Here is an 11499-nt window from a genome sequence, read left to right as displayed (position 1 = left end):
CAGGGGTCATTTCCCACCACCCTTTCTTATGCCCTGCCCCCCTCCCCAGGCTGAGCGCACACTGTGAGTTTTGTCCTTCCCCTCCTCTGTTCCTTGTTTCCCACCTTTGCTCCGCTAGTATGCTCTCCACCCCATCTCTCCACCAATCCTACTGGCAACCTTCAGAGTGACCCTGCTCACTCCAGCCAGAAGGGAGGCCCGTCCTCCCCGCCCGCCCCCAGTGGGCTACCCTTGTGATGCTGTTGACAAACCACCTCCCTTGTGTTAAAGGCGTTTAGGGCTGTATCGCATTTCGTCGTGGTTCCTCATGGTTCCTTAAGGGCAGGCCTGTGTCTCACATTCCATCCCCCACAGCTCCTCTACAGGCCCTAGCGGATGGGGCTGAGTGCAGAAATGCCCAGTACATGGACGGGGTGAAGGAGGTATCTTCCATCACCAGCAAAGGTGTTAGGTCTCTTCTGAGCCAGGAACTAAGGATCCTGGGTCGAAAAGACATGACCCTAGATGAGCGCCTTACTCACCATCTGCTGCGGGGAGAAAATATAAATAATCACCCTAAAATATTAAATAAACACAAACAGGCCATAAGACTATCTGTCCCATGCATTTATAAATATGTAAAAAGTTATATATGTGATCTGTATGTCAATCAGATATGTATGATATATATAATATCAGAAGGTTAATAGCGGTTGTTTTTAAAATTCTTGGTATTGTCCTACTTTGGTCATTAAAAAGATAGTGTCTGAAAGACAACTCAGGTAGCTCTAAATGTGGGTGTGCTGGGGGAGTCTCGCACACTTGCATAGATCCCAACAACTGAGCCAGGTCTGGCTTTGTTATTAGGGTTCCCTGTTGCAGGCTGTCTGGAGCAGCCTGGCGTGGGCAGGTGGGCTGAGCCGGGTCCGCCAGCTCCTCTCCTCTCCCCAGTGCAGATGGCGAGTTTGCGGTGACCCACATGACCAAGGCCCACCTCTTCTCCACGGGCACCGTGCACTGGGTGCCCCCCGCCATCTACAAGAGCTCCTGCAGCATCGACGTTACCTTCTTCCCCTTCGACCAGCAGAACTGCAAGATGAAGTTTGGCTCCTGGACCTACGACAAGGCCAAGATCGACCTGGAGCAGATGGAGCCGACGGTGGACCTGAAGGACTACTGGGAGAGCGGCGAGTGGGCCATCATCAATGCCACGGGCACTTACAACACCAAGAAGTATGACTGCTGTGCCGAGATCTACCCTGACGTCACCTACTACTTCATCATCCGGCGCCTGCCCCTCTTCTACACCATCAACCTCATTATCCCCTGCCTGCTCATCTCCTGCCTCACCGTGCTCGTCTTCTACCTGCCCTCAGACTGCGGCGAGAAGATCACGCTCTGCATCTCCGTACTGCTCTCGCTCACCGTCTTCCTCCTGCTCATCACTGACATCATCCCCTCCACCTCCCTGGTCATCCCGCTCATCGGCGAGTACCTGCTCTTCACCATGATCTTCGTCACGCTCTCCATCGTCATCACGGTCTTTGTCCTCAACGTCCACCACCGCTCCGCCAGCACCCACACGATGCCCCACTGGGTGCGGGTGGCCTTTCTGGGCTGTGTGCCCCGGTGGCTTCTGATGAACCGGCCCCTGCCCTCCTTGGAGCCCCATGACCCCCCAGATCTGAAGTCCAGCTCCTCTTGTCACTGGCTAGAGACCAACATGGATGCGGAGGAGAGGGAAGAGGAAGAGGAGGAGGAAGACAGATGGGTGTGCGCGGCTCAATCATCCCCCACCCTGGGTGTCCTCTGCGGCCATGGCGGTCTGCAGCAAGGGGTCTCAGGTCCCAAGGCGGAGGCCGGGTTGCAGGAGGGTGGGCTTCTGCTGTCACCTCGCATACAGAAGGCACTGGAAGGTGTGCACTCTATTGCTGATCACCTGCGATCTGAGGATGCTGACTCTTCGGTGAGTTGGGGCCGGGTGAGGGAATCTTCCTCTGGGTGACTACCCCTCATCCCAAGGTGCTCGTTTAGACCTCCTGGTCTCCTCCACGAGGACCCATTTCCTTCAGTTGTGGCCCTTGGGAGTCTGGACTAAACTGTGATAAAGAACGTCTAGCTGGTGGGTGGCAGAGTAGCAATCAAGAATGCCCCAGCTAAGGCTAACTGGAAGACAGCAAGCCAGAGGGGGAGGCATCCCAGATGCTGAAATTCCCCGTGCCATCCTTGTCAGCATTACCCTGTGGGTGGTGGAGGAAGGGGACGGAGGGAGGCAAAGTGGATATCATCAGATGATAAATCAGATAAATCAGGCTGCTGCTTCCTCAGCCTTCCTCCTTTGTCCTGGTGGTTTCCTCCCAGTTCTATTTGTTTTGTGGGCTCTGGGCATGTTGTGCAATTCACTATTCACCCACAAAGCCTGAGGAACCTTGGTTGTACCAGGTGGGCTCCCCTCCCCAGCCCCTGACGTGCGCGGCACTAGTAGGTCAGCAGGCCACTGCTCGGGATCACAGACTTCTTACCAGCCTAGGGAAGGATGAAAGGCCAGGTGGTTATTAGTGGGTGGCCTTGTTGGGTGGATAAGAAAGATTAATCATTATCTAATCTGGGAGCAGGTAGGAATCCAGACCTGCTTGCTTGGGCTGTAAGCCCAAATTCCACAAAGCTCTGCCCCTCCCCCCATGCCCCTCCCACCTTTCCCTGGGCCACACCCACCTCGCCAACTCCTCCTCTCCACCTCGCGCAGTGGGTGGGGGATTGGGTGGGGAGGCAACGTGGGGCAGCACAGTCTTCACCATTTTGTAACTGCCGGATGCTGAGTTTAAATCACTGCAGCCCCTCTGGGAAGGTCCATGCCCTTTGGTGGTTCTAGAACATCTAGCCTCCCTTATCTGGAAATTGAGAGTCTATGGAGAGGCACTGGGTCATGTCATAGGGGTGGGATAGGATAGGGATCCCTAGGAGAGGCTTGTTTGAGTCTTGAGACAACCTTCACTTCCCCAGGTCTCAGTGGGGCCACTGCTGTCCCCGGTGTCATCCTTACAGAGGCTGTTCATGGGGGGGACACTTCCCCTCTCCCAAGGCCTGGCCTCTGTCACAGTGAGCCCATTTCCACCCGCAGGTGAAGGAAGACTGGAAGTATGTGGCCATGGTCATTGATAGGATATTCCTCTGGTTGTTTATCATCGTCTGCTTCCTGGGGACCACTGGACTCTTTCTTCCTCCGTTCCTGGCTGGAATGATCTGATTTCCTGTCCCTTGCTTTGACCCAGTGGTGTCACTGCTGACCATCTTTAACCACTGCCCCATCTAGTACACCTTTGGGGTCAATGCCATCTGACTGCAGTCACTCTCTGTCAAGTCCCTACCCTGGCCTGATCATCGAAGACTCCTTGGGTCAATTCATTTGACGTTATTGTACTGTGTGCCAAGACTCTGCTGGGCACAGAGCCAGGTTTTGGCTGCTGGGGAACTCGGAAATAAGGAACTTGCTCTGCCGAAGGTTATAATGTGGTGGTGACAATGTGAAGCCATGTAAGATTCTCCTGTAGGAGCCACGAAGACACTGAGTAACAGGAGGACCAAGAGGGGCGATCCAGGGGGTAGAGGCACAGACCTCAAAGGATGGGTGCGTGGTGGAGAGGGGAGAGGGTGCTTTAGGGGGTGGAAGGGCTGTGAACAATATTTTGGATTCAGGAATGAGCCCAAGGTGTCTAGGAGAACAGGCAGGCTGAGATGGGGCTTCAGTGTGGGAGCTGTGGGAGGAGGTTGGAAAGGCAGGTTAGGGTGTCTTGAGTCTGATCCTCAAGCGGATTTAACGTTGGTCAAGACTCTCCTGGAAGGAGAAGAAGGGGGAAGCAGGGCCACAGGTGGGGTAGAGGTACAGGTCAGACCTTCTGAGTGGCAGAAGGATGTGTGGTTGGATGCAGGTAGCTGGGCCGTCCCACCTGCCTGGAAGCTCATTTGAACCCCTGGCTTCCCCTCACCTTTAGCAACACCGCCTCACCTTCCTGCTGCAAGCTGGCTCAGCACCAGCCGGCCCCAAGAGGTTTGGCCGTGCTGCAGTCCCCGCCATCTGTCCTTGAATGCACGTTGACAAACCAGGAGGTATCCTGGACCATCCTTGACTCAAAAGCCCCATTGGCGGGGCAAGTGGTGGCCAGCCCGCAGGACAGTTTGCTCAGAGTGACTGACAGGAGTGAGCTGCGTTGCTTTGCACATCGACTGCTGTGGAAATGCAGAAGCTGCAGGACGGCTTCCCTTCCCAGCCTGGCCTCCTGGTCCTTCCTGAAGCCCCTCAATGGCTTCTGAGCCACTCTGTGCAGCCTGAGAATCCTCGCACCTCAGAATCCAGCAATCCAGAGCCCTCAGCCGCATGCTGGAGCCCCGAGGAGCTCCTGCCCCAGGGTTAGGCCTCCCCCTGCCTGTCCAGCCCTCAGAGGGCAGAACCTCAGCAGCTAACGGAAGTGGACACTGGCTCTCTGGACCATGTGGGGACCCTGGATAGGAAGTTGAGCAGGGCAAACTTCCGGTTTCCCTTCGGCCTTTGGGGTACCCCACTCACCTCTCCCTGACAATCACAGAGGAAACCTGCAACACCCCGGCCCAGACCCCCACTCCTCAGTTCCTCCCAAGACCCCCCACTTGGCGACCCATCTGGTTTCTGGCTTCCCCCGGCTCCTGTGGGGGCAGCCTCCCAGCCTCCTTTCTCCGTCCATCCTGGTGCAGTGACGTTCCCTTGTGCTATTCCATCTTCCATCCACCTTGCATGTGAGTAAAGAGATGAAATAAAGCTAGGGCCGGTGCTCATTCAGCTGTGTGACCCCTCCTCAGCATCCCCAGGACCACTGAAGCTCCACTGGAGCCCCAGTTGCTTGCACGACAGCTGGGAGAGTGCCATTGGCGTTGCTCACGTGGCGCAGGAGGGGGCTGCCCTGGGTCCCCGCTGGAAAGTCACCCTTGGGTCAGGCGCAGGGGTGAAGGGGCTGGAGCACGCCCCTGACCCCTACTGCCCCGGTGTCACCACACACCCCTCCGTGCTCATGATCGAGCCTGGAATCAGCTCTTGATCTGCACACACCAGAGCACAATCGATTTCTTCCAGGGCGGTGGCCCGAGGTCAATGTCGCCCTCCCTACACAGAGCAGGTCAAGCAAACAAAGCAATCAAACCACAAAGCAAATGGTACAATTTTAATTCATCCACAAGTCAAATAGAAAGAAGGTAAAAGAGTGTTTTGCACAAACACGAGGGAGGGGTGGGGCAGATGGGAAAGGGGGGCGGAGAAAAGGAGAAGTAAGAAAAGAGGGAGAGAAGGAAGGGGCAAAGTCAGGGAAGAGAGAGAAAGGGCACAGGGAAGAGAGCAGATTGTGGTCCAAGTCCTGTTTTGGCCTCATCTCTCCCCTTCTCCCTGACGCTTGGCGTGTTGACAGCACAGCGTCTTGTGCCCGGACTCCCAATAGCTTGTTCCTGGACTGGGTCCCAGGTCCCCCCTCAGGGGGGCACACGGCTGTCAGTCCAGACCACACTCACATTAAATAAATTCCAATATACACTGTACAAGAAAGCCAGGCCCATCCCTCATCTCGCCAGCCGCCCACCCCCAAAAGGAAAGCCCCTCCCCAGCCCCTCTGTGCATCAGGGGACCTCCGTGGGCGGAAGAGGAAGGAATAGCTTGGCTCCAATAGAGAGGCCTGCCATGTCCACGCATAAAGCCATCGTGCCCACTAGGGGCACTAGTGTGACCCCTCCCCCCCCCCCCCCCCGCCGTGGGGCAGGCAGGTGTGAGGAGGGAGCGGCCAGCAGCAGCAGGGCTCCCTCTGAGCCCTCTTGGTCACCCCCTGGCATCTATAGCCCTGAGTCCCCTCTGTCCAGCTGCAGCCTGAGCAGCACAGTCCGGGGGTTGGGGTGGGGAGAGGGGGTCGTGCAAAGTGGCAAGGGAAGAAGGACTCCCCGCAGCCTTCCCCCTGAGAAGACCCACATGACCGAAGGCAAAGCAGGGGCCGGTGGGGGGGGGGGGCAGGGGAGGGAACACTACAGGCAGGGGCAGAAGACGCAGGCAGGTGGCGCCCACCCTCCATCACTCTGCAGGTGGGTGGGCCAGATTGGCCAGAACTTTGGCCTGGTCTACGGCATCGAGCAGGTTCTTGGCGTCCACCGCCAGGGTGTGGGAGGCTGTGAGCATCTGCCGCTTGCACTCCTCACTCAGGGAGGTCACGGCATTTTGCTGGGCCAGGCGCATCTTATTGATGAGCTCCGCTAGGTCCTTGTTGAGCAGTTTCTGGGTCCCTTCGATCTGTAAGAACAGCACACAGGAGAGGCTGGGAGCCTGAGGGGCTGCAAAGTTTAAGCCTGGAGAATTGGGGAAGCCGTGCAAGTATCCCCTTTGGTGTTGGCCGAGGCAGGCGGAAGTTCTCCGGAGGACAGGTCTGATCCAAGCCTGGACTGAGCCTAAGGTCCCATGTGGGCTGGAGCCAGGTCAGCAAGGACACACATTGCAGACGCCGCAGACCCCAGCCCACCCCAGCCCACCCCATGCTAGCTCAGTCTGACGCAGCCCCACAGACTGTCCCCTTCACGGCTGCATCCCTCGTGCTGGCCCAAGGTCAGAGTGAACGGTCAGGGGACAAGTGAGCTCATTCATGTGTTAGCTGTCTACCTTCAAATCAAGAGACCAGGGACCATGGCTTGAGCTGTAGGGTTTGGTTGACCACCATATCCCAGTGCCTAGCACACTGCTGAGCACATACTCGGCCCTCGAGATATTTACCAAGTGAAATGAATGACGGAGCCTTCATGTGGAGGGTAAGGACCTCTCACATCCGAAGGGACAGCTCCAGCTGGGGCTCCTCTATGGGCTGTTGCTGCCACCCAGAGGGAGGCTGGGAAATGCCCGAGCCCTCCCGCATCGTCTTGTCTCCAACAGTCACAGGCTGTGGGGACAGCGGTGTGAGGCGGCCGTCCCTGTGCTGTGTTGTTGGCTCACAGCCTGGTGGGGGGCATGGGGTTGTGCTGAGCTCCATGGCTGGTTTCCAGGCAGACAACCAACACACGTGCAGAGGCGCTAGTGTTCAGCGTCCAACTATGTTCAGCGTCTCCCACAGCTGCGGTAACAACCCATGACCGGGGCGGGGAGGGGGGGCGGTGGTGGCTCAAAACAACACAGATTAGTCTCTTCCACTCCCGGAGGTCAGAAGGCTGGAATGGGTCCTATGGGGCTAAAGTCAAGGGGACAGCCGGGCCATGCTCCTTCTACAGGCTCTAGGGGAGAGAATCTGTTCCCTGCCTTTTCCAGCTTCTAGAGGCTGCTGCCTTCCTTGGCTTCTGGATCCTTCCAGCAGTGACATTATCCCAACCTCTGCTTCTGTCATCCCACCTCCTTCTCTGACTCTTATAGGATGTCTGCTTCCGACACCCTCTTACAAGGACCCTTGTGCCTCATTGCACCCACTTGGATAATGCAGCATGATCGCCCCATCTCAAGATCCTTAACTTAATCACACCTGCAAAGTACGGTACCACAGTACTTTAGTACACTTAGCCTTAGTGTGGCAGCTGATTAGATAAAGAGTCACAGGGAGGGAAAAGGGAAAAGGAAGCTCTGTCCTCCCTTGCACACCCTCGTGCATTACGAAATCACCGCAACTCTCTAAGACTTAAACGGGGAGACTCCCCCTAGGAGGCTGGTCGGGTCCCTGGGTGCCCACTCAGTCCCCCTGTGGTCCCGCTCAGATCTGTTGTGCAGAGTCACGTGTGGAAGGCTCGGCAGACAGACACGAGGCTGCCCATGTGGTCCTTCTGAGTCTCCTGTGTGAAGCGCAGCTGGGGATGGGTGAAGGTGAAGGGCAGAAGTGACAGCGGATGAACTGTCTTCAGCTTCAGGAGCATACCCACCTCTGTCCGGGAGGACGACGGCAAGGAGGGCAGGAGATCATCCACACTCCCAATGAGCTTCCTCAGGGTCAGGCCCACGTTCTGCGAGAGAGAGGGGTAGGGTGACTATCACCCCTGGCTTTTTGGAGAAAGCCGTGTTTCCCTGGGGAAGAGCCCTCCTGGGATGGTACCTGCCCTCCACGACTCCCTGGCACTAAATTCCCGCCAACCACTTTGCACTAAAGGGAGTCTTTCTGGGAAAGGCACCTGCTGGGCAGATGAGGAAGCCCAGCTCCACCCCCTTCCACCCAGGGCCAGAATGAGCAGCCTCCACCTGCCCTGTCCACGGCTCTCACCTTTACCACCACCACGTAGCCCTCGGGAGGCAGCTGACAGATCTCATTCTTGAGGTCCAGCACAGCCCGCACTAGCTCCATGACATTGAGGTATACCAGATCATCGGTCCGGTCCAGGTTGGCTGTGGGCTGGATGGACTGTGGGGGGGGGGGGCGGGAAGCAAGTGGCCAGAGGGGAGGGTTGTGAGTCTGGGGGACACTGTGATTCTTTCTTGGGCAGGCACTATTGTGCCAACACAGCCTCTAGCCCAATTTGAAAAGACTCTTCTCCGGAATAATGGTGCCCTGTCCTTGGGGGGGTGCATCCCCCCTTTCTGCTTTCAGGGCAGTGGTTCTCAGATGAGAATCGGCCTGGGTTTGGGGGCCGGGTGGTTTTCCAAGCTCCTCGGATGGTTCTAACAGGGGCCAAGGCTCATAGCCACTGTTCCAGAGTGAGGAAAGCCAGCACCTGGCCCCAGGCTACTGGGAGAACAGTGTGGGTGCAGGAAGCCGAGGGGACAGCTTGAGAGAGGAAGGGGGTCCACACTTCCTGCTCCTAGGGCTGGGTCAATGAGCTTTCTTCCAGGTCAGGGAGGGGGGCACAGGAGATGAGGAGACTGGGTTTCCCCTTGCTTTTTCACGAATTCACTATGTGGCCTTAAACAAGGTACTTCTCTCTGAGCCTCAGCTCTACAATGAGGATGCACGACTGGATTCCTTCTGAGGGCCTCTGAAGCCTTCACAGCTCATGGCCTTGTGTCTTGTATAGCTCTGATTCAAACTCATTACCAGCTTCAGCACCGCCAACACATACCTGCGCGCCCAGCCGTGGTGGCTTCTGCGGGGGGCCCGTGAACTCCGCTGCAAGGGGGAGGGAGAGTGAGTCAGGGGGGGAGGTCTCAGCACCCTGGCCCTTCCCTTCATACCTGCAGATAACCAAGCCAACCCCCTCTCCTCTGCTACCAGGAGACTCAGGGAAGCTAAGGTCGAAGGCGTTTCCGGGAAGGTGGCTGGGAAAATAACCTCTGGCCTCCCTGGCCCTCCCACAGTCAGGCACTGCTGTCCATTTGATAGAAAGACAAATCCAAAGTTGCAGTGGAGATGGAGTGATTACAGCAGGTGCTCCAGATTCTGCCGGTTGCACATTGGCCCCCGAGCACACACTCTGGCCTTGACATTCATGGGGAAGAATCTTCAGCCCGGTGCCAGAGCAGTTAATGGGGTAGCTTTGTGAGGATTTCTTGATGGTCTGCCTTGAGCATTTGGGGGTCCAAGAAGTGAAATAGCCGAGGAACCACACTATTCACTCCACACTTTGAAAAGCAAAGACATGCGCAGGGCGTGTGAAGTTGCTGGAAGAGTGAGCAGGAATGGAAGCCAGAAGACTGGTTGGTTCTACTCTCTAACCTTCTGCCGCCAGACAGCTGTGTGACCTGGGGCAGCTCACTTACACTCCCTGGCCCTTATTTTTCATCTGTTAAATAGGAGGTTCGCTCAGAAGGGACCCTGCAGCCGGACTGCCTGGGCTCCAATCAGAGCTCTGCTATTTACTAGCTGTGTGACTTTGGATAAGTTACTTGACCTTTCTGTGCCTCAGTTTCATGTCCTTTGTAAAATGGACATAATGATTCATTGTATCTATCCGACAGGGTTGCCGTGAGGTTAGAGCTGACATTTGCAAGCAACTTGGGCCCGCGCTTGGCTAGTGTTCCGGTTCCAGTGACTATTGTCATTGTCATGATTGTCATCATCCCCATCGCCACCCTCATCAGCCACACCCTCCCTAGGAGGATGATGATGAGCCTGGCTCACTGCTGGCTCTCCCTGCTCCCCCCCTCTTCAGCAGCAGTTTCTGGAAAGGCCCTGCGGCCTCAGCTGCCCCTACCTGCCCTCTCCCTTACGTGCCCTGGGCCTAGCGAAGAGAGGCATCAGCTGAGAGGCGGGCGGAGCTACTCTCCACCACAGACAGCCTCGCACAGAGTGAGGGGGAACAGGACGGAAGAACCACCGAGGCCTCCAAATACATGCAAGAGGAGATCAGTGAAGCGAGGGCTGAGGACCCGGCAAGAGGGAGAGACGAGAGAGACGGGCCAAGGCAGGGAGAGGGCGGGGGTGGTAGATGGAGCAGAGTGTAGGTATCAGTTCCCAAACGGGCCCTCTCTGCACGCTCGGAACTGAAACAGGCAGTTTCTGAAAATGGCGAACAGACTCTCGGCCTCTGCGGTGGGCAAGGAGCATGCGGGAGCGCTCCCCACGCGAGGTCAAGCGGAAGCTGCCGCCCAAAGGAAGGGCGCGAACACTTACTGTAGCCGGCCTCCTTCTCCGGGGTCTGGAAGGGAGGAAAGAGAACCTGTCACCAGCGCGGCCTGGGCACACCCCGCTCCCCACCTTGACCTGTTCCCCGCTACACACGCGGAGGTCAGAGGTGCAGGGGGCCGCTGGGGAGCTCCCGTCTCAGACCCGAGGGCCCGGTGGCAGAGGCGGGGGATGCGCTACGGCTGTAGATCCAGCCGGAGCCAAGGAACCACAAGCGGAGCTTCAGAGTTTCGTGGAGATCAAGGTGAAGGGAGGAGTCGAGCTCCCAGAGGGAGAGGCAGAAAGGGAAGGAATGGGCAGGCAGGGGGCCTGGTGCTGGGGTCCCGCTGTCTCCAACACCTTCCCAGGCCTTGACTTTAAGACAGAGATCACTCCCAGTGACTTACCAGCGGGGACTTGTCATTCATGTACACCATGGGGTCCTGCAGAGGAGGAAATCGAAGCAAACGATTTAGGATCCTAGAACCGAAAACCCTAAGGATGCACGGAGAGCATTCCTCCTCGTCAGCTGGGGATGCACGAGGACCCAAGTGGACACGGTGGTGTGGACATCGCTCCCATTCAAGCACTTTTATCACTGTGTTCAGCAGCGCTGCAGAGAGTGGGGTCCCCTCCCACCCACGGCCCAGAGGCTGCTCACCAAGGATTTCTCCTCCTGCCTCAGCCACTGATAATCTTCCACCATCTGCTTCTGCTGCTTGTCCAGAATCTGTCGCATCTTGAGCCTCTCGGCCTCCCATAGCTGCTGGGCCTCTTCTCGGCTGCTGGGTCGGATGAAGTCCTCCTCCTGAGAGGACAGTGGGGAGAGAGGAGAGGACACGATGAGTCCAGTGCCCAGACCCAGGCAGGGCAATCCCCCGAAGAGCCTGTGGGAGCCACAGAGCTTGGCCTCGCCTGCTGCTTTGTTTCTTGCAAGGTTTGTTCTTAAATCCTTAGCCATGGATGCAGACAGTTATTGGCTATGTTGCAGTATCATGTCAAACCTGAGAGCGCAGCA

General features: G+C 57.0%; 2 protein-coding genes across 4 annotated transcripts in view; one reads left to right on the top strand and one right to left on the bottom strand.

Annotated features, from left to right (window-relative positions):
• Positions 1-688: 688 nt before the first annotated feature.
• CHRNA2 (cholinergic receptor nicotinic alpha 2 subunit) lies at positions 689-3226 on the top strand. Its single transcript, XM_081813059.1, has 2 exons — positions 689-1945; positions 3101-3226. Exons 1-2 carry the CDS (start codon positions 959-961, stop codon positions 3224-3226), a joined length of 1113 nt encoding a protein of 370 aa, XP_081669185.1. The 5' UTR covers positions 689-958.
• A 1930-nt stretch (positions 3227-5156) lies between these two features.
• The window catches only part of PTK2B (protein tyrosine kinase 2 beta), a 102365-nt gene continuing 96022 nt past the window's right edge, over positions 5157-11499 (bottom strand). For all 3 annotated transcript variants that reach the window (XM_081810442.1, XM_081810447.1, XM_081810450.1), the window contains 7 exons: positions 11143-11289; positions 10889-10924; positions 10491-10515; positions 9001-9047; positions 8208-8345; positions 7873-7953; positions 5157-6274 (listed from right to left, as the gene is read on the bottom strand). In XM_081810442.1, coding sequence (XP_081666568.1) covers positions 6059-6274; positions 7873-7953; positions 8208-8345; positions 9001-9047; positions 10491-10515; positions 10889-10924; positions 11143-11289 — 690 coding nt within the window. In that variant the 3' untranslated portion in view covers positions 5157-6058. The remainder of the gene's footprint in view (positions 6275-7872; positions 7954-8207; positions 8346-9000; positions 9048-10490; positions 10516-10888; positions 10925-11142; positions 11290-11499) is intronic.

This window comes from Leptonychotes weddellii, chromosome 2 (genome assembly GCF_054177405.1).
Source record: "Leptonychotes weddellii isolate Sample4059 chromosome 2, ASM5417740v2, whole genome shotgun sequence".
In the NCBI taxonomy this organism is placed as follows: domain Eukaryota; kingdom Metazoa; phylum Chordata; class Mammalia; order Carnivora; family Phocidae; genus Leptonychotes; species Leptonychotes weddellii.
The sequence above is the reverse complement of the archived record's forward strand: the minus strand, read 5'-3'. Positions and strand labels throughout refer to the sequence as shown.